The 22,246-nt window shown below is 40.1% G+C and overlaps 1 protein-coding gene across 2 annotated transcripts; it reads right to left on the minus strand.

Annotated features, from left to right (window-relative positions):
* Window positions 1–10,214: 10,214 nt before the first annotated feature.
* HS3ST1 (heparan sulfate-glucosamine 3-sulfotransferase 1) lies at window positions 10,215–21,567 on the minus strand. 2 transcript variants are annotated; one of them, XM_057426691.1, is made up of 2 exons: window positions 21,421–21,567; window positions 10,215–12,937 (listed from the first exon to the last, which is right to left on the minus strand). In XM_057426691.1, exon 2 carries the CDS (start codon window positions 12,813–12,815, stop codon window positions 11,853–11,855), a length of 963 nt encoding a protein of 320 aa, XP_057282674.1. In that variant the 5' UTR covers window positions 12,816–12,937; window positions 21,421–21,567; the 3' UTR covers window positions 10,215–11,852. The 2 variants fall into 2 exon arrangements, with proteins under 2 accessions (XP_057282674.1, XP_057282673.1); XM_057426690.1 differs by having other exon boundaries at window positions 10,215–12,940.
* Window positions 21,568–22,246: the final 679 nt, after the last annotated feature.

The following is a 22,246-nucleotide window of genomic DNA, read 5'->3' on the forward strand; positions in this document are numbered from 1 at the left end:
CAGAAAGCCAGAATAAAAATCTTTTTTCATTCATTAACTGTCTATCACTTATGCTTCACTTACAGGTGTCAACATATGGGTAATTTAGTAGACTTTTCTAGGGATGTGACAGGAAAAGAACTTGATCCACTACAAATCATTAGTTTGAATGCAGAACACAAATGAACCATAACTGCTGGGACTCTCTGCAATCTTCTGTTGCATTTAACTTCATTACCTTTTTTTGTGATAAATTGTAAAGGAATAAATCAATTTAGGATTTTATTGACTGTCCTGCTGGAAAATCTGTAGGAGCAGGCATGGTTTTAAATTAGCTCTGTGAAAAACTGAACAAGTCAAATCTGTGCAAGGTAAGTTTACATAGCATGCATTGGATTGATAGGCAGTAAATAAAACCTGAATTGTGCTTATTTGGGGGGTGGAGGTTTTATGAGACATGAGTTGTTTCATGAACACTTGGAGTCTAGCTAATATCTACTTGATTTCTTGTCCTTTGAAAGAGACCTTGCACTACCCAACTCTGCTGTGGAATTTTAAAGATTTATTTTTCTTCTGTCATAGTTTGGCTGCTTTAAGAAGAATGGCTAAATAATTATGTTGCTCTTTTCCGGAACTAGGGAGGGAAGACTTTAGTCTCATTTTTAAAAAGTCATTTACACCGCTTCAGAAGTGCCAAGGGATTATGGAACACTTACAGATAATTTTTTTTTGTTTTCTTCAAGTCCTTTCTCCAATGATTAAAGGTATATCATAACAAAGGTTGTTGGCTTTAATGAAATTGTGTTGATCTGTATCAACTGAGAATTTGTTTATCCTCTGGAACAGTCTAGTGTATGTCTAATGTCTCTGTATTTTATTTCATGATTTGGGTTTCTTCCATTATTTCGCTCCTATAATGCAAAATCCCTGTGATATGATTTCAATTATTCCATAGGAATTAGAGCTGAGGTACACCCCCTCTGCTTTCTGGTTGGTTTTATTTTTAACTTTTGCCTAAGGAGAAAGCAAAACTTCAGAAAATGATCAGCTAAGCTATAGAGAGCTTATCACTGGAGATGGCAGAGACAAAAAATGATACTTTCTACACTGAGATGATATTTCTTTAAGTGTTATGTGTCTTTAAAGATTAGAAGATTTTCTTTTCACCAGTTCAGTTTGTAGATATTTAAAATGTGATGCCTTTTTTTTTTTTTTTTTTTTTTTAACTCCATGTTTCTTCTTGGTTGTTTTTGCTTTTGTATTTCTTTAGAAAATCATATCTCCCTGTGACATTATGCACAAAGCCATGAGATGGCTACCAGAGCCACATTACTTAAACACCTTCAAAGAATCTGGTATTTATTAAGATGCTCTTAAAAATCCCAACTTTTCTGCATTTCCAGATATATAAATACCTTTAAAAACATGCCTCTTACCTCCCAACTTCTTACTAGGCAAATTTACAGCTTATCTATTTCTGGCTGAATACGCTATTTAAAGACATTGATTTAAAATACTTTTTCTTTCTTTTTGGGACCATTTACTCATTCCTCAGCATTTCCATTTCCAGAGCAAGGTAAATTGATACTGCATGGTTTACCATGTAGGGCTCTACTGGATGTGCTTGAAAAGAAGCTCCTGTTTTACATACACATTAAAGTTTTTGCTGTCCCTATTAAGAGTAGAGGTTTGCATTTGGTTTCCTCAAAAACGCTGATTTGTCTGCTTTTCTTTTGCATTATGTTTAAACATAACAATGTCATTCTTCAGTGTAACACTGGCTGTTCTTCAGGGGTCTTATAAAATTCTTGGAAGAAGTTGTAATTTGTAAGTATATATTATTATCGGTAGCCTGGAGACACTTCATGGTAGTGACTGTGACACTGTTACTTTGAAAGATGATAGTCAAGTAATGGCATATCTGCCATAGCATTAGAAATTAGTATACTGTATTCAAAAATCAAATGTGCTGAATGTAGTCATTAATTGAATAATGCATAAAGGCAGATCGTATTCCTTAAAATACTTGAGTCATGCATGCCACTGATGGGACATAGAAGAATTGACTTGAGCACTTTGGCGTTATTCTACTAAGATAACTTCAGTAAGACTGGAATTTCCGATTTTAGCTCTGAATCCACTGACTCTACCAGTTTTGTAGAACCATCAATGTCACTCTGTAGCAGAAACCAGAGTCGTACAGATACTTTTGTTGGTAGAGTTTTTTAGATACATTCCCCACTTGCCAAGTTAAGAACAAGTTTTCAGAAATTATTTTTTAGATAAGAAAGGGAATTTATCACTGTTATTAATGGTATTTAAAATATTCTGAGTAGAATTCTCCCAGAGGTATAAAGCAAGCCTGACTATAAATATAGTAGAAATTACATGTTCATCAGCAAGAGGAAAAGGTACCCTTCTTGCTCTCTCAGTACTTCAGAAGATATGATTGCATACTATGGTTTATGTCTATGGACCTACAGTATTGTCTCCCTTTCCTCGGATGATTGTAGGGCACTAGGTTTAATCAATATATCAGAGAGCAGAACGAGGTAACAATCCTGATTATTAGAAAAAGATTTTCCCAGTTATTAGAATTTTGGTTAAACATGATCAAGAATTGTACATCCTTTTAGATTAGGAAAGATATTTTTTGGTCATTCTATTTCTGGTTGATTGCATCCATATTTAAGTGTAAATACAAAGCTGTGGCACAGATCCTTTGTGAAACTGGCTAAGGGTGGAACTGAAGGTGTCACCTTCAAAAACTTTATCTTAGAACCTCTACCTTTTGTGGGCAGATGGACAAAGAAGTAAACAGAACCCACTGAAAAATGAACACTTTGAGAGCTGTGGGAAATTCTTCACTTTCACTGTTCAGTGTCCTCACAGACATGTTTGGGAGTCATTTACCACCCGCTCCTCACCTAAAATGTTTGAATACTACTATGTCTATCATCAGTCAAGAGGTAAAAATAAGTTCTGGGCTTTCATTTGTTTGAATGTTTTATCAAGAGCATTTGTCAATTCACAGGCAGGTCTGAACTAGAAGATTCATTGGGTGAAGACAAGTTATGCTGCAATAAGCACCAGAGCTGTGGTGTCACAGGACAAAGCATTCAGTGGCAAAATTCTATCAACCCCCATAATGACCACAGCAAGCAACTTCCCCAGTTGTCTCTGCATGACAGTGATTTAAAGATAATGTGCAAAACCTACCAGTTCCCTGATCCAATTCACAGGATAACTGCCCACAAAGTTGTACCAGTCCTAAGGCAGTACAAGCAGAGGGCAGGAATATCTCAAGGTGCTGTAATACCTGAAGACTTCTGTAGTTTAATAATCTAATTTTTGGTGGCAGTGTTGGAATGAAAGGTTGTCTCACACTCAGGTCTGCTCAGGGTTGCTTGTATTTGCAGAAACATGTGATGACCCAAACTAGGGACCTGATACAGCTGAAAACCAGGTTTTGTTTGGGTCCTTTTTGAGCTGAATCTACTCCTGTTCTGGCATAGCTTTGGCCAGATCAAGCAGTATCTCTGAGTGTTCAACTGTGACTTGTATCTGCAGAAATCACATTCTGAATTACTGTTTTGGGGAAAAAGAAATGTAGGGGTATCATTCCCCAGCAAGTAGTTATTACTAGACAATCAAACACAAGAGATGATGGGCTGTCTGCCAAAGAAATGGCCACATTTTGAAGAGCTGAGGTCCTTCAGTTAGTAGGAATAATGCCAAAACTGTCTCCTGAATAAGGTAATGAAGAGTTTAGCAGCAATGTCAGTGTAATGTATTCCTGCTGTCTGCACTGGGCACAGTGTCCTCCCAGCTGGTTCAGCATAACTGTTTATAAGGCAAGCAGTTATGTAGGTAGAGAAGAGAGCTGATTCTGCTAAGCTACTTTCTCCTTTATGTTGAAATTGTTCTTTCCAGTAAACTCACAGCTAAACAGACCAATTCAAAGCTAGTAACCTGGGGCACAGGAGAAGAAAAAGCATCTTTTGGTGACAGATGAGAGGCAGTAAAACTCTCACGCTTGTGATAAGGTGGAGGGAACATACCAGAACTCTGCAGGTCCTCACAAAGGCAGTGACACTCATTTTACCCTTGCTCTAAGAATAGGAAAGGCTTTCTTTTCCACTTTCCGGAGCTGTCAATCCCTGTTCAACTTCATGAACAGTTAATTCACTTGCTAAAATCCATTTTTCATGCATTACCTTATTTGTAAGGGATAGTAAATCCTTTCCTTTATTTACCATGCTTGAAATTTAACTTTCTTTCATAAGGCTGCAGAAAAAAAGCTCTTGTATGAGTCACAAAAAAGAGCATTTGCAGCAGTTAAACTTTTACATTATTTTCTTTTCGGTTTATGAATGTCTGAGCATTAAGCTGACTCAAGTTTATTAAGTATGAAAAAACAGCACTAGGATTTCAACATCATTTGATGTTAAACAATTAACTTCGAAAACTAATCATAAAATATCATCTGCATGACATTCAATATATAGCTATATTCAATAATAAATGTCTTATGGAATTCATATAACAAGCCCACACAAGAATAAGGAAGCTGCCAAAAGCAGTATCATATCCAGTTGGCTTAGTCAGCAAGAAACCAACTGGTCCACAGATGCTCTTTTTTTTTCTATGAGAAAATATCCTCTTTTGCAAGTTTCCTGTCTGCAAAATGTTTAATATGAACTCTTCTCCTCCTGCAGGCTGTAAATCATTTATTCATCAAACCCTTTTATTTGTAGCAGATGGAAAACCTAGTACAAATTTAAAAACAAAAAAGGGGAAGATTAGACACTTAGGTGAATAGTAAGTCTAATTGCATTATACTGCACTAACTTTTAAACAAGGCCTTAAGGCATGGGAATCAGCTGATACTCGGATTTGGATACTCAGACACCTTTTCTCTATTTGGGTAGCATAGACAAGAACAGGTAAGAAGCAAGAGTACTTGTTCATCATAGGTAAGGATGTGAACACAGGGAATGAAGCCATCATAAAATGTTTCTCTGTATCCAGTGTTCCTTTATTCTGCCAGTGCCCTTGTCTATTCATGTGATGGTCCTAGCCAGTGCTACAGGTGCTCTGTTTCTGTGCATTTTGTCTTTCTCTTTTTTTTCTCTCTATTATTCCCCATGCACAGGAACACACATATTCAGGCAAGAAAATGGTAAGACACTAAAATAGACAAGACATGGTATAGTTCCAATTCCTTTCCTTCCAGCCCATGCACACTTATGCTACCTTTGGTTTAGCTACATTTCAGTAAACTTTTGTTAACTAACTGTATAGCATAACTTGCATTCCTGCTCTTTGTACTTTACCTGGAGCAACAAGGGGAAGAAAGATCCTATTCCTACATGGATCAAGAGAGTGGTTCTCAGACTGTTTCCATTACTTCAAAAGAAATTCTGCTACCATTCATAGAATGGGTAAGAGTCTCATAATATTGCCAATAACTGCTATTCTAGCAACAAGAAAAAAAAAATTCTTTCAATTACATATTTCTATTTACCAAGTGCATAACTACTCACATGTGATGGTGTGACAATAGCTCCTCCTGTAAGGCAATGACACAGGGCAAATAAGCTGAATTTTATTCAATTAGGGTTTAAAATATATCAGAGCAAACACACAAAGTATGCTTTGGACCCCATAATGCTGAGATTTGCCATTCATTACAACAGTATTTTATAAATATAGAATCAGATCATGGGTCTATTTTTTTATAGAGTGATAATATAATAGCTAATTATAGAACAGAAATGACACAGCAGTTTACTGGAATGGAAAAAGGAATTTCACAAATTACAGCAATAGGAGATATCCCAAGAAGTTTGTTTGGTCCATGAATTTTCTGTTGCCTTCATTGAACTGTACTGAGTCCTGGAAGCTGGACCAATCATCATTGTTGAAATACTGCCGAATGAATTGAAAACCAAGGAAGAGAGGGCATGTTACTTGTACTGTTGAATGCATACATGTTCCTGTTTCTACCTGAACTTGTGCAAAGTGTTCGACACTGTCCTGAGTGACCTCCTTGTCTCTAAACTAGAGAGACATTAATTTGATGGATGGACCACTCGGTGGATAAAGAACTGGCTGGATGGCCGCACGCAAAGAGTTGTGGTCAATGGCTCAATGTCCAGCTGGAGACCAGTAATGAGTGATGTCCCTCAGGGATCGGTGTTGGGACCGGTCTTGTTCAACATCTTTGTTGGTGACATGGACAGTGGGATTGAGTGCACCCTCAGAAAGTTTGCCGATGACACCAAGCTGTGTGGTTCGGTTGATACCCTGGAGGGAAAGAATGCCATCCAGAGGGACCTCGACACGCTTGTGAGGTGGGCTGATGCCAACCTCATGAAGTTCAACCATGCCAAGTGCAAGGTCCTACACCTGGGTCGGAGCAATCCCAGGCCCAGCTACAGGTTGGGCAGAGAAGGGATTCAGAGCAGCCCTGTGGAGAAGGACTTGAGGGTGCTGGTTGATGAGAAAATGAACATGAGCCAGCTTCAGTGTGCACTTGCAACCCAGAAAGCCAACCGTATCCTGGGCTGCATCAAAAGGAGCGTGACCAGCAGGTCGAAGGAGGTGATCCTGCCCCTCTGCTCTGCTCTCGTGAGACCTCACCTGGAGTATTGTGTGCAGTTCTGGTGTCCTCAACATAAAAAGGACATGGAACTGTTGGAACAAGTCCAGAGGAGGGCCATGAGGATGATCAGGGGACTGGAGCACCTCCTGTATGAAGACAGGCTGAGAAAGTTGGGTCTGTTCATCCTGGAGAAGAGAAGGCTGCGTGGAGACCTTATAGCAGCCTTCCAGTATCTGAAGGGGACCTGTAAGGGTGCTGGGGAGGTACCCTTCATTAGGGACTGTAGTGACAGGACAAGGGGTAACGGGTTAAAACTTAAACAGGGGAAGTTTAGATTGGATATAAGGAAGAAGTTCTTTACTGTAAGGGTGGTGAGGCACTGGAATGGGTTGCCCAAGGAATTTGTGAATGCTCCATCCCTGGCAGTGTTCAAGGCCAGGTTGGACAGAGCCTTGGGTGGCATGGTTTAGTGTGAGGTATCCCTGCCCATGGCAAGGGGGTTGGAACTTGATGATCTTAAGGTCCTTTTGAACCCTAACTATTCTATGATTCTCTGATTCTGTCTCTGCAATCCTCATCCAAATTAAGTAAAGAAGAATTTTGGTATTCACTTCAGAACAGTCCTTTGTTCAAGCCAATGTTACTTCATAATTGAAGCTATGTGTCTGAGTTGTATTACAATCTTTTTTTTTTATACTAAGGGATCACTCATGCATCTGCTGTTTGGGGTTTGGCTCTTCAGCTGTGTTTTGGCAGAGCATAATGTCAATAGCAAGTAAAAAGATGATGTCATTATGCTAGGATTATTGACTTGGAAGTTAATTGAAGACATTGCTTTCATAGAGAACACAAAGTGATAATCCAAGCCAAAAATTTCATGTCCCTTATCATTAAAGCAAAAAAGTGTTCTCAGACCAATGAGACCAGCTGTTCCTATGAATCCAGCTGCTCCCCACCCTGACTTGCATATTTTATATATCCCAGAAGGCATTTAAAAACTGCAGCATCACTGTAGAGTTTATTGCACTATTAACTTAAAACTGTGTCAACTCTTGTGTAGTAGTTATGCAAAAATTTACTGTGGATGGGTTACTGTTGCAGGAAAAGAGAGTACTGCTCTCCTTTGCTAATATTCTAGGAGTGATAAATGCAATTTCATTTATTTTTGGTAAGCAAAATATTAATAAAAGTGTTTTTTTTTTCCCACTCATAAGATACTTGCATGGCTTCCATCTGTAACCAGCCTTCCCAATGCAACTGCAAAATGAAGAAATTAACACTGAACATACAATTCTTCCAGCATAACCGGGCACTTAGGCAGAGTCATATCAATAAAAACCTTTCTTAAATGTCTCGTCAGTCATGCTAGATAAAGCAGAAGAAAGGTAAACGAAAACATGTCTTATCCCCTTTTATTTCTCTTTAGATATTTGAAATCTGTGTGGATGACAACAGAATTAGAATCCTGGTTTTCTGCAGACACTGGGTCTGAAAATGCTTGTAGACAAGGAAACAGGAAATGACCAACTTTAAGCCACAAAGAAATGAAGTTTGTATCTAAAATATTCTTTGGTGGCTAAGTAAGTCTCACACCCTCATCAATAAGTGTGGCACTACCATATTCCTGATGCAAACAGGCTCAAGCAAGTTTAAAAAAAGGATGATTTTTTTTTTTTCCGGAGATGTTCCAAACCAATGTTGATTTATTTAAGCACAGTAGATGTTATTTCACCTACAACATCAGGGAAAAGGTACCAGGAACAGCAAAGCCCATGTAAAAGGATCACACAGCACCGACTGTAGATGTAGCAATATTCTTGATGATAATAACTTTTGTGTGTTTTTTTCCTAAGATATTTCTTTCCCTTTTCATACCCTTTGGGCAGCATTCATGGTATAATCATAGTTTAAACTTTGTCCTTTGCAGGTACAATACCTGGCTTTCGAAGAAAGATGCACACTAATCCATGTTGTGAAGCAAAGGGCAGGACTTAGTCCTGCAGTGCCACCCTGATTAATGACTTGATTGGCATTTCTTTTTGTACTCAGTGAGGGTGGTAGACTTTGAACTGGACATTGGATTCCCATAAAGTGTTGTATTTATTTTATATTTGCAAGAGTGCTCGCAGACCTGGCTAGCTGCCCTGAGAGAACAGGCCTCTGCAGCAACACCCAAGTGGTTGCACTTTAAACTTGAGAGGGTAGAGTTTTACAGAAATAAATACCTTCATTGCATAACTCTGGAAAGGTGTTTTCAGGGATGTTTTTCTTTCCTTTACAAATAGATATGGTGTGAATTCAAAGCTCACTACTAATGTTCTATAGTCCCAACTGGGATGTGCTTCAGCTTCTTTCACTCTCTCTTTTGTTGGCTTTTGGTGTTGTGTAGCACTTCTTTAGAAACTAGCAAACCTTTAGCACTTCTTTAGTCTAGCAAATATATTAAAACATAGTAATGCATGTGTGGGAAGTAAATGTTTCTCTTATTAAACTCAAAATTCACACTCAGAATCCTAAGTTTTAAATAGTGTAACTTTTGAACATAGAGCACCTATGGCAGGTAAATATTACCATTATTATTACTGTGGGTGTGATTTCTTGTTCATCACCAGCACAGCTACTACACAACTACCTGTGCAACCTCCAGCATAAGGTATTGTACAATCATGCCATCCCTGCATGAAGCATACAGATTTTGTATGACGTGTTGTCTGTGGGCCCCTTTGAACGTAGGGTCTAGGGCATGAGTCATGTGAACTTCTGCTTGAGGCTGTCTGCATGAACTGGTCACGTCACCTCCTGATACTATAGAGAACATGCTATCAGATCCTAGCAGTAGCATGGTAAGAGTGACCCTGTGGTTCATGCTCTACTTCTCTTTCTACAGAGACAAACCAAATTGGGTATGGGGGAAATACTCATGTGTGACAGGCAAGATACTGGTATCAAGTAGCACTACACAACTAAAAGTATTCTCAGTACCAACATCAGGTGTCAATGCTGTCCTGGCATTCACAATTCAGCACTTATGCCCTATGCTGCCCTATATGACCTGCTGCAGGTGAACTTGATGCAACCCTTCCCTCCTTTATTCCTCTGGCTCCTGGTCAAATAGTGTTTTTCCTTTCCCAGCAAAAAATGTGAATGTGGCAGGCTTAGTCTGGGGCTGTAGGGAGGCACTAGTGAAGGCAGGTCTATACTAAGGTGGGAAGCCTTTCATCTGGGCCAGAATCAATTAGGTCCAGATGGCTCCTGCAGATCACATTAGCAAGAAATGGGATAATAGCCAGGGTAGAAAAAAAATACTGCCCCACCTTACACAAACACCCTCTGAATTGCTGTTTTCTCAAGTGTCAAAAGGAGTGTGATGCCACTATAATCCTGATGATTTTGGCATCTGCCTCATATAAGATTTGACACTATTGCCACTAGAAACTTTCCCTCTTTGCTGTATATTCTAAGTCAGCAATGGACCATGCAGGCACAATCCAGCAGCAAAAAATTGCTTTCTAATCAATCCACAAGGCTACAGCTAAAGTTTTAAGGAACATTTAATGGGAATCTAAACTGGAGCTGAATTCTAAATTCTGGTCTTCCAGAAACTGATGAATAAAAGAGAAAGGAGAGATGCAATTCAGAAAATATTTTATTGAGTACAATACCATTTAATTGTAGACTTTAGTCAAAGGTCTACTTTATAAAACACAACCAACCTCTCTGAGGTTGAATACAGCTTGGGCAGGTGCACAAGGAATGGGAGAGAGAGGGCCAGCATCTTCAAATTTTCATGCAAGCAGCATAATATGGGATATTTCCATCCAGATGGTACCTTGTCATTGTGCCCAAGTTTGCACCATCTCACCAGGAAAAAAATTAATGAATCTACATTTGAATTTTATAAAGGACTGTAACAATCAGTTACAAGTTCAAATTTACAGGGTGCTGCCACTGCACATTCAACAGCTAAACTCAAGATCATAAAATGAGAATTGGGTGCTCAGAATGAAAGTACCATATAATGCTCTGTGTGGAAAAAGGATTAACTCTAAACTCCAGAAACTGATGGCTAACAAGACATCATAACTACCAGACAAGAAGAACTGTAAATTTTACCAGTGTACTAACATCTACTTTCCATTTTTAGCAGAGGGAAGATGATAAAAGTTTCTGGAGTTGGGGTTAATCCCAGAACACATAAGTCTAATCAAGAACTGGCATCACGGATCTTGGAAGGAGATTAAATGAAGAATAAACCATGGGCAATTTTCTGTTGCATGAAGCCTCTGCTCAACTCATAGTAAACAGCCTTAAATGGGTTAAAGAGTGGCAATATTTGTATGAATGAAGTTACTGCTTGTTAGAGTTTAGACCAACTGATTTTTATGCATAAGTGTTCATTTTCAGTGATGGCAAAGCATAAATGTGCTATAAAATGAGGGAACAGTCATAAGCAACCTTGAAAATGTCCCTATATTGCCTAAATTCTTCTCTCAACCCTCCTTCTGCATGAAGTGTATATAAATTCATAGACTGTAGGAAGTATTCAGGTTGATCATATTTCTGCAGGTAACTCTGGATTTTACGAGCTGGTCCCCACCAGAATCTTTAAAAATCTGCTATAAAACCTGCACCGCACTGCTGAAGAATTTGAGAAGCACTTGTTATAACAGTAAATACAAAGGTAAGTACAGCAGTTAATGTGTCATATTAAACAGACACTTCCATTGTCCTTCGGGTGTGCGTGTCCCAACATGTGCAAGTACCACCACTTTATCAGGAAATAATTTTGTAAAGCAGAATGGAACAATTTGCTAACTACAACAATATTTTCAAATGAAAAAGAAATTATTAAACCAAATTTTAAAGCAAGAGAAATGGAAATGTAAAGTTTAGCATATTCATTAGTAATTAGAGGAAAAAGTCCAGAGCAGTCCAGAAAGGCCAAAGTATTCAAATAATTATGAAGGGCTCTGTTGAAATGAATTTCATATGTATTAAAAAGACAATGCATTTTCAAGGAAGCATCTTCTGCAGTGAAATAATTTAGTTTCTTCATATAGACACATCATACACAATGTTAACAACCATGAAAAACAATACAAAATGCTTTCAAATTTAACAAGTAGAAAAATATAACTAGTATATATGGCAATTGTGAATCTAATACTGTACAGAAGTATTTATGGATTTTACAAATAAATTATAGCTTAAATGCCCTTTTTAGAATTTCTAACTGTACACTGGAACATAGGTTCTGAAGCTACCACTAACTTGCCACAAATGAGTGCCAGTCAAATGTTCTGCCCACAAGCTCAAAAAATTTCTTGTTGGGTTCATGGAAATATTCATGCAGTTTCTCAAGTAACCAGGTATCTACTTGTGGGTGTGCTCTTCCTTTTGACTCGTGCAAACAACGCTCTCTACCACTGTCCCTTAGGCAATAGAAACCTTTAGTTTTATTGAAATAAAAGTTTGAAGCATTTATCTGTGGTGATAACTTCAAAAATCTCTCTACTTTCTCTATTTCTGGGAAGGGATCTTTGATTAGTTTATCCCCATCTACAATGTGGATATGATCAAGGGGAAAATACTTCAGCCAGTTTTGCATGTGAATGTAGTATAAGCTTCTGTTTATTGCCTTGTAGCCCACATTGAGTTCACCATCTTTAATCAGGAATTGTTCAATGGATGGATACGGCTTGTGCTTCTGCATGTGGTTATAGAACACTTGGGTGTAATCTGATAGTACTCTCTCACTCGGGTCTCTCAAAATAAGGAGTAGTCTCATTGATTGGTTCATGTTATAAACTCTTTCAGGCACTTTAGGTGATGTAAAATATGCTGGAGTTTTTTCCACTGTGATCTGATGGGGATAAGAGAACGGCATCTGATTAATATACCACTGCAATCCATTTCTGTAATGATCTTCCCAGTCAAAGAAGTGAACTTCACTCTCTGCTGCTGCAATATCTGGATGGAGACTTAACATCTCTAACAAAGCTCTTGTTCCACCTTTTCTCACTCCAATAATGATAGTATGTGGCAGCTGCCGGCACGATCCATTGGAATGAATATTTTCCTTGAAGTCATTTTTTTGAGATGTTTTCTTTAAAAGCTCTCTCTGAACAGACTGAGAAGAAGTCTCTGCCTTCGAATTTATAGCTGGTCTGGAAGGCACTACCTGAGGTTGAACAATAAGCAACACAGCTCCCAGCAGAAAAGCTGCCATGACAGTTCTTAGTCTGGTTTCACTCAAGTAGGTAATGGGGCATAGAGCGATTTCCACCAAGAACAACCTTTAAAAGTTGTTTTTGTTTTGCTGCGTGAACGCGTATTTCTCAAACAGAAACTCTGCTGAAAGAGGAAGAAAAGAAGCACATTATTTTATACTCAGATGTATCTCTACTAAAGCTACACCGCAAGTATCTTTTGCTTTCCACAACTGTACAAACTTGTTTAGTTTTCCCAAATCTAGGCTCATAGATCTTTCGGTATAATGAAATTCTTTATAAGACAGGCACATTCAATAACACCATCAGAAAATCATTTCCAGACATCAGGAGACGTGAAAATTCTGAATCTTTCTCTTGCCCCCAAGATTCATACAGAGTATTATTTTTTATAATTACTTTTTTTTTTTTTTTAAATCTCATTTCATCTGAGTTGAAGCACAATGACAAGAGAATTAAGTGCTTTTTTTTATCTGGAAGAATAGGTTTACCTTAGGGGAAAAAAAAAAGGAAAAGGTATGGACTGGACCCAAATGGCATTCCTAAAAGCTGAGGGTCTTGCAGGAAGTCTGGTAATCATACCCTCCTAAAGGATTATGTGATAGCAATCTTAGAAGTAAAGCCTCCTGGAAGAAAGGCTCAAACAATACAGAGCTGCCCAACCATAGGAAGGCAATATTCTGCTAGGAGGAAGTTAGGAAGAAGTTTAGGTGAGTAAGAGACCAAGGAAAAGCTGAATTTTTGTGTCATTTTTAAGTGAAGTTAACATTTGATTTGTGTTTAGGGTTTCCAAGGACAGAATCAGCTGGTATGCACTCTGGCCCTGCAAAAAGGTAAGCTAATGAAACCACAGACTATAGAATGACTGCATCAACAAAATTCTAAAAAAGCTGTGGTCCAGTCATAATATTCAGGAAAGAAAATACACAATGGATACTTCTGAAGGTCATTTCAAGTTAGCCAGAAATCTGCTGCAATATAAACAGCTAACTTCACACTTTATCAAAAGACTACTAAATACCACCGATGAACTCCATTAAAGGTCAGGGCTTTTTTAATGCAGTGTTTGAAGTGAAATTTTAATGGCCTCACACATAGCATAGATGTAAGATTGAGCAGGCAGTGTATACAGCCCCCTAAATTAAGATGCCTTCTGAAGACTTTATAACCTCAGTGGAGGGTTGATGTATGTGTGATTTTGGTATTGTCCAACTCCATTTAGAAGCGGAAGCCACGATGGCAGAGCACCTGACTGCTTTGCCTTAGTAGTACTTGCGGAGAACTGTAATTATGAATTTAAGCTTGGAACAGCATGTACTATACCAGCTAACAAGGGCTGAAATATGAAATTACATACGAACAACCTGAGGAAATGCAAGGGCTAGGTTTGGAAATTCTCCAGAGAATCTGAAAAGAAACTAATGACTTTTCCACAATAAGCTAAGTCCCAGTGTGACAAGGACTAATGATGTGTTTCTAAGTGATCTAGAAAGTTCTGTTTGATAGCTTTGTATTCACAGAGGTCAGGCCTTCATCCTGAATGGGGCAGGTCTGCTTCCTGATGTTTATTACAGATTATTACTTTTACGCTATTTTTTTTTCTAATCACTTTTAGAGGGCTACAAGGCAGTGATACTATTAGGAAGCAGAAATCAAACCTGGGAAAAGGAAGCAAAGTGTCACTACGCATGTGAAGTCAAGAGCGTGTGCTTGCCTATATGCCTGCAGGCTTTGAACTCATGGGCATGCCCTGCCTTGGGAAGAAGGTCATTCCCTGGGCTGTTCTATAATGTCTGATTTGAGGCAACTTTGCAGAGGAATTTGTTGTTCTTCCATTTTCAGTCACCGTTAAGTTCTATCTGGCTAAAAGAGCTCCATTTTGGCTGCTGTCATTAATCTGCTCTCTCCCTGTCCTCATCATTCCTGTTAATCTTAGCTTAATCTACTTCTGTTTTAACAGGAAATAATCTTAATTGTTAGCCCCACACTGGGGATGTTGGTGGGCAAACACTGGGTGATACGATTTAACTGAAGTAAATGCATGGTGGACGTCCCCACTGACTGATGTATGTTGCCACCATGTTCAGCAGAAATGTGAGCAAATGGTATGGAACCAGCCAGATGGGATCAGGGACTTATGGATAGTTTAGTATGTAACAGCAACAAAACATTAACACATGCTGAATTTTAAGGTCACAGATTAAAGGAATAGCCACTTACTTCAGAGTATATTTTAAGAGTCACTATCTCCATAAATAGTAAGCCTGAGTTGTTGTCTTAACACCTTACTTGAGAAGCATAATAGGATTCCACTGAGGAACAGGTTGTAATGTTGTTGAAATGAGTTAAAGCCTAATGGCAGGAACCCTTATTTCTTAGTAATCAGATTGAAATATGCTAGGCTAATAGCCAAGTTCTGCAAGAGGCTGTCTCTGGAAAGATTAACTTTTAGCTGCTGGTCTTCAATATTAGTGACAAAACCTTGCTGGGATTATTATTTTTTAATAAATTATATATAGCAATTTATTGGACTGTTTATTTTAATTCATAGTTTGCATACTACTCAGTTGCCAACTTTTTTTATTCAGACCTTCCTATGGCTGAGTATAGCATGGAATTGTTTGGGGGGAAACCAAAGACACAGCAAGGCGCCTCTTAGCTGTAGCTCTACTCTTGTTTTGGCTGGCATTACTCTTTGAAATCAGACTTGTGGGATATTACAGGCATGCTGCCTAGGGCCTCACCTCATATAGCTTTCTGAGCCCCAGTGGAGCTCTGTCTCAGTGTCTTTCCATTCTTAACTCAAAGAATTTTGGGGAGATAGCTTTTTCTAAATAAACAAAAGCAACTGTTTTCTGGTGCAGCATGAGACCTCAGAATAACATGGGAGTATCTCCTGCTTCAGACATACAGAATTTCATTGTTCCTCCCTGACTATTTGTTCAGGTGTACAACTGGTGTTCTTATACTGCAGAACACTGCCACAGTATCTGCAGCATTTACTGCCTTTATCTACAGTCAGTGAACCATGTAAGTAATGATGCCATTTAAAGTACCTATGTTATTGCTGGTTTGCTTATGAGCAGTAAAGCTCTGTCTTTCCATTCTCTGTTGTTTCTATTAGACTGCATAAGTTTGGTATCTGATATCAATTATTTTTTGTGTGTTAGACTAATGCAGCACAATGGACATGAGTGTGCCTCCAAATTCAGCACAAAACATATGTTGCGTGGGCAAAGTGATGTCCAGGAATAAAACAGCACATAAATTGGTTGTCATTCAGCTTTCTTCTCTTATGTCCTCTTTAATGCTTTATGCAGATCTGCAGTTTGATGGCTAGAATTACAGCAGTTTATATAAAATGATGCAAACATGTTTCATAGCTTCAGAATTTGTGGGTCCAAAAAACCTGTTTCAACAACAATAAGCATGCACTGAAGAGTTTTAGCAGCCCCTCTGCCAAATTACTTTTCTGCTTTCAGAATGTGCTTTACTGCCTCCACAAGTCATGCAGAGCATACATGACTTCACTCAATGAGTCTGTATTCCAGATTAGTACAAAAATTTAACTGACAGTCATTACCATTGTATTTGCTACAAGTAAACGAGCAAGTTGATAAAAGAAACGCAGTTTATGTTAAACGCTGCTTCAAAGATTATAGCAAGACTTTTCAAAAAGCCTGATTGCTTTTGCTTAATCTTTTCTTCAGTTTTCTCCAATTAATTAGCAAAATGTGCCATACTGTTTATTCAACAAGATTCAATGTGGATATTGCCAATCAAATCAGCTTTTGTACCCTTTCAGAAGTAATCGTAACTTGGAAATAAATGGAAGCTTTCCTTAGTAAATGGAGTATGGGAGCCAAAGCTACCATATTTAACTGACTTTTAAGCATATTACAGTGCTCTTTGAACAGTGTGTCAGTATTTTATTATTTCTTACCACATTACCAAGGTATGCCTTGGTATGTCTATCCTCACTCAATGGCATGGCCTAAATTACCTAGATTATTATTATTAATAAAAGGTAGTTTTTGCCCAGCCTTCATTTTTGCTGGGGGTGGAATGGGGCTGGATTTAGCTCTGAACTTTCCTAAGAACCTTCAAGTTAGCTGCCAAATCAGGTAGGAGGCAATGCAAGGAGTGCCTGTAGTAAATGTCAGATAGGGCCTGCTGGCAAATCTGACTGGTGGATTGTTCACAAAAAAAAAGCCACCAAGAGGTTTAGCAGAGCTAGTGGGACACAGTCACCACCAGGACAGCAACAAGGAGAGGGAAGACTGCATCCTTTCCATGAAACATACAGGTAATTCCACCTTCCTTAAAGAGTTGTGGTTTTATGGTTCTCTAGGGACCAAGGATAAACAGGTTGTTTCAAATGTCCTCACTTTGTCTCCTTGCAGAACAGAAGCCCTTCACTGGTGAGATCTTTGCCCAGGCTTCTAAAAAAGCATAGTCTGGCCTGAACAAGAACCATAGAACCATTGCTAAAGTCAGTCTCTAGAGGGAGATTAGATCTGAAAATCTGAGGGAAACATTCTGTTCTTATAAAAGTGTATTTAGTTTTGCAGTTGTGATAAAACCTCAGGACAGTTTGTGGACTCATTTCCATACAATACTGCAAAATGTAAGATTTAATACTGCTGTGCAGTACAACCCCCACATTTGCTATGATGGCTTCTTATACTGGATAAATAAATAAAATCCATAACTGAGCTAAGCATTGTCTATGAACAACTTCCTAAACTGATGGAAAGTCAGCAATTTGAACACTTGTATTCAGTAATGTGTTTAAAAAAACTGAACTAGATCAATTGTACTGCGCTTGAAATTCTTCAGGCACTCATTGATATGAGCAGTATATATTCCTATCCTCTAAGAATAGATGGTGTCTGCCATAGCATATATTCCTTAGGTTTTTTTATATGAGCTTTTTGGAGTGACACACTGTATCCAGTTAGAATAAAACTCTCTAGTACCACCATCACTTAAAGTTCAGTAAAAAGCAGGAAAGGAAAGGGAGCACTTATTTTTTTTAATCTAATCTAGTTTATGAAACATTTTTTTCCTTGGAAACGTATTCTGCGTTTTGTTATTTTTAACTATTAAACTGTCTCACAATGCCCTCTTCATGAAGGAATGCTTCCCACACTTCCCCCCACACACTGTTTAACCACATTTTAACAAAAGTTTTAAACAACATGTGCCAATGAAACGCTTGAATTCTAGTTTCCAGTAATTACCAACAAGTAATTGCCTACCTGAGCAAGTGCTACAGAGACAAGTGTATTAAATTAAACAGAACTATATACAACTGCAGCCAGAGATCTCTAGGGGCATAAACTATTGATCACCCCATGATATAAAAAAGCCATCTGTGCATTAAGAGGGAAGGTGAAGAGATAAGTAACCATATGGCCTTGCATTACAGTGCTTAAGTGAAATAGTCTAGGTACATTTCCCAAATTATATTAAGAATGGTGCACAACTAGTAGAGATCAAACCATGGCTTTAACTTTTATAGTCAGCATGTTAAGAAATCTAACCATGATTTCAGTGCTGTTAAGATGACAGATTGCCTACCAGTTCTAAGACTTCAGAAATGTACTTTAAAAAGTCCCTAAATTTTGGTTAGGGGAACTTAACAAGCTGAGAAAGGCTGACTTTGTTGGAAGTATTTTTGGCTGAAATCTGCTATATTTCTGCTCTGCACCTGCAGTGATAAATACAGTATATGCAAATTAGCTAGGTCACCAGTTCATGACTATTAAAGAAGTTCAGCTCCAGCATGAGCAATAAAGTAGCAAATTTATAATAGACTGTAGTTATATATAACATATACTCTTTTTCTTAAGGTCAGAAGCGACCATTGCAGTCTTTCATGCCAAGAGATCATAAATCTTTTTATAACAGAGAATACCCTAGATTTCAGAAAACCTCTTGCAGGTAAAAATAAAATGGGACATTAGAGCAGAATAAAAATAAACCTGAAAAGCTCAAGATGCCAAGAAATTTTTGTACTGAACACTAATATGGAATTGCCTCTGCCACCTTCTAGCAATTTTATAATACTTATCAGGACCCTTCTTTTAAATAAAGCAAAAAGGGTACACTCTACCACTGCCTTCTCTACACCCCATAAACCCAAATGGTCAATTCAAAACCCAGAAATTACTCCCCATCCCACTTTCCAAGCAAAATGGGTCACATTTTAATTAGGAAATAGAAATCCACTGAACAGTTAATAGAGTTGTTTCTTAATTCATCAAAGCTGTCACCAAGAAAAACCTGTGCAAAAGGATGGCTCTTTCATGTCTTGCTCCCTCCCTGTACAAAGGCTCACCTTAACTGGATGTATTGAAAAAGGGAGCATAGCAGATTAAGCAATCCCATTCTCATTTCCTCTGCCAAGCTATTTCTTACCACTCTGTAGCTGTGAGTCCCACTTCAAATACAAAACAGACATTTAAAAACAAAAAAATCCAAACCTCCAAATAATCTTTTAGTTCATATTCCAAGCTGATGTCTGTGTCTTCCACTCTCCTTCGTTCAAGATAATACTGGAGCAGAGTGTTCACTGGTGAGGTCGTCACTGTATTAGACTTAGCTAAACCAATCAATTTACTAAGTGAGGCACTACATGGTGACCTGGAGGGAACCCTCACCCTCTAGAGGGAGAAGTGAGATGACCCAGCAGGATCTTCTATTTTGGACTGCCCAGGTATATTTTCAATTTTCTTTTTCTAACTATCAAAACTTTTCATGGGAATCCATCATCTTTGACATATTTTTGGGCTCTGAGAGCTTCTTGGCTCTGGGCGGCATTTCTAGAAGAGGGAAGCGATATATCCCACGCTAGTCAGACTAATAAAAACATTTCTGGTTTCTCCTAATGAAAAGCATGAGTTACATGTATCTATACATACATATGTATAGATGCATATTTAAAACCTGTTTTACACCCACCCTGTTTTTCTGTGACGTCTATAGAAGAATATGGCCAATTCAAAATAAGCAAGGTAGCATCCTGACAAAGAGGGGACACGGACAGGAACCTGGCAATGCTGGGGTCAGAATTTGCTACGTCAAATTAGTGCCTCCCCACTGCAGCAGCATAATCTTGCTGCTAACCTACTAGAGGCATTCATTTGGCTGTGAAATGGCAAAACCCTCTGCATTTTCCAAAAAGGTAAAAAAAAACATCAAAACCAGCAGGGTGGGTACTGAAAGGGTGGATGTGCAGGGGATAGCTAAAGCTGATGTCAGTAACTGTGCTCATACTGATAGGTGCTCATGTCTGAGCAATGTAGGAAATGCACTTGTTTGAGAGCGTAAGAAATGCTGGCAGATGTAAATTGTAATAGTCATTATAGCTATACATTAAGTTTGATAGCCAGGCAACACATGGGCATACACCAAACTGAACCTGTTCTACTAACATTTCACTTGCCATATCTACTGCGGAAGCTCTCAGTACTATGAATGGGTCTTTCACACCAGAAGGATGATCCTTGCAGATACTCCATCCCTAACATTCAAACCTGCTATTCTGTCATAGGACTTCCCAGATAGTTTTTCCTCCTCAGTATCCAAAGAACAGTCTTGGAGCAGGGAAAGCCCTCAACCTACTGCACCAACACAGTGACAGAGTCATATACTTTAATTCCCAGCCAGCTGAAGTGATTGAAATGCCTGTACTTAGCTACGTACCTTCTCCTGATCCTCTGAATGGCTGCAAGACAAGACCAAACCAGAATTCTTCCAGTTGGAGACCGGCACCCCTCCCTCCTGGCATCCTTCTGTCCCCATAAGATTTGAACCTCTGACAGCCTTATCTACGGAAAGCACCCCGAGAACCGCAGTAACCAAGCCTTCCCTGTACTTCCCGTGGGAGCCAGTCCTTCAAAACAGAAGCGAACTGGAGTTCAAGCTTTGTGCTTTCCTGCCAGCCCCCAGAGACCACCTTGCCCTGCAGCCCTGTGCATCTTGCCAGGTTCTAGCCCGGCACGCTGCACCCAGCCGTCTCCAGCGTTCAGCGTGGGAATGGATCAGAGATGCTCAGAAGAGCTTCTGCCAGTTGCTCTGCTGTCGGGCAGGAGCCCTGCACTCTGTCACCCTGCTTCCACCCCCTGCCATGCTGCCGTTTCATGCCCTTGTTATTTAGCCACAGGGAAAACCAGGAGGTAAAGGAATAAAGTGCCCAGGGGCCAAAGGTGGACAGACCTGCAATCTAGGTGCTTCCGACCACTTTTTTCTCTCCTTCCTTTCCTCCCTTCCTTCCCTCCACCCCCGTCAGCGACGTCTCCCAGAGCCTGACTCGATACGGAAGGTGCGGGGAAGCAGCCACACGTCCCTCCAGGGGGAGGACGGGCTGCGCACAGCCGGTCAGACGCGCTCCTCAGCCCCGGAGCGGCGCTCGCCTCCCGCGTGCGCGGGGCTCCCACCTGCCCGAAGCAGGTTGCCGTACGGGGCGGGGGGCAGCCGCTGTGCACCCCCGGGGGTGTCCCAGCAGACCCCCTCCACGATCGCCCCGCTTCCACCCCAAACTTCGTGCGGGCAGCACCCGCCGCGGCATCACCGCGCCGCGCCCTCCGCATCACTCACCGCCGGGGCGCGGAGCCGTGGGCCAGCGCCCGCCCCGCTGGTCCATGGGCGCCCGCGGGGGAGCCGAGGGACCGCTCTCTGCCGCCCGCCTCACCCACCGGGAAGCGGCGCAACCGGCGCCCGGCGCCAGCTTGTTTGTATGGCTCCGCCCCGCCCCTCATACGTCACGGCGAGGCCCCGCCCCCGCCCTGCCCACCCTGCAGCCGCAGGTGCCTACCGGGGCGCGGAGAGCTGCGGAGCTACGGGGAGGAGAATGGGAGAGAGCGGTGTGTGCTGCCGTCCGTGTATGCAGCGAGTCTGCGCACACACATACACACACGTATGCACGGGAATGGCGATTCATATAATGTTACGGGCCTGGGGAAATAATCTGCCAGCTACGGACAACAGCCCCCGCCCCGTGACTGCCTCCTTCCTGCACCTGCAAAAATGGGAGTTCCCTTGAATGAGAGACGGACAGCACTTGTATGTGCTTCGTAGAATGGTTTAGGCTGGAAAGGCCCTTAAGGACAATCTAGTTCCAGCCCCCCTGCCATGGGCAGGATGCCTTCCACTAGACCAGGTTGCGCAAAGCCCCATCCAGCCTGGCCTTGAATCTTCTTGTTTATGTCTCTGAACTTTACAAAGTGGCTTTGGGGTTTTGTGGGGTTTTTATGTTTGTTTGGGTTTTGTTTGGTTTTGAATTGGTTGGTTGGTTGTTTTTTTTTTCTCCCTGAAATGCTTTTTTCCCCCTGAATCTAAAGCCACATGGATGTCTAGAATGACAAAAACACTGTTGATGAAAAGCAGTGGGGAAAGGGTTTCTGGGGATTTTAAGTCATAGGGT

The sequence above is a fragment of the Pezoporus wallicus genome, unplaced genomic scaffold (genome assembly GCF_028554395.1).
Source record: "Pezoporus wallicus isolate ANWC-B61680 ecotype Strahan unplaced genomic scaffold, APGP_CSIRO_Pwel_v1 scaffold_13239, whole genome shotgun sequence".
Classification (NCBI taxonomy): Eukaryota; Metazoa; Chordata; class Aves; order Psittaciformes; family Psittacidae; genus Pezoporus; species Pezoporus wallicus.

Bases quoted from the DNA above. Each gene is read 5' to 3' on its own strand.
- HS3ST1 (XM_057426691.1), bottom strand. From the start codon at position 12,815: ATGGCAGCTTTTCTGCTGGGAGCTGTGTTGCTTATTGTTCAACCTCAG.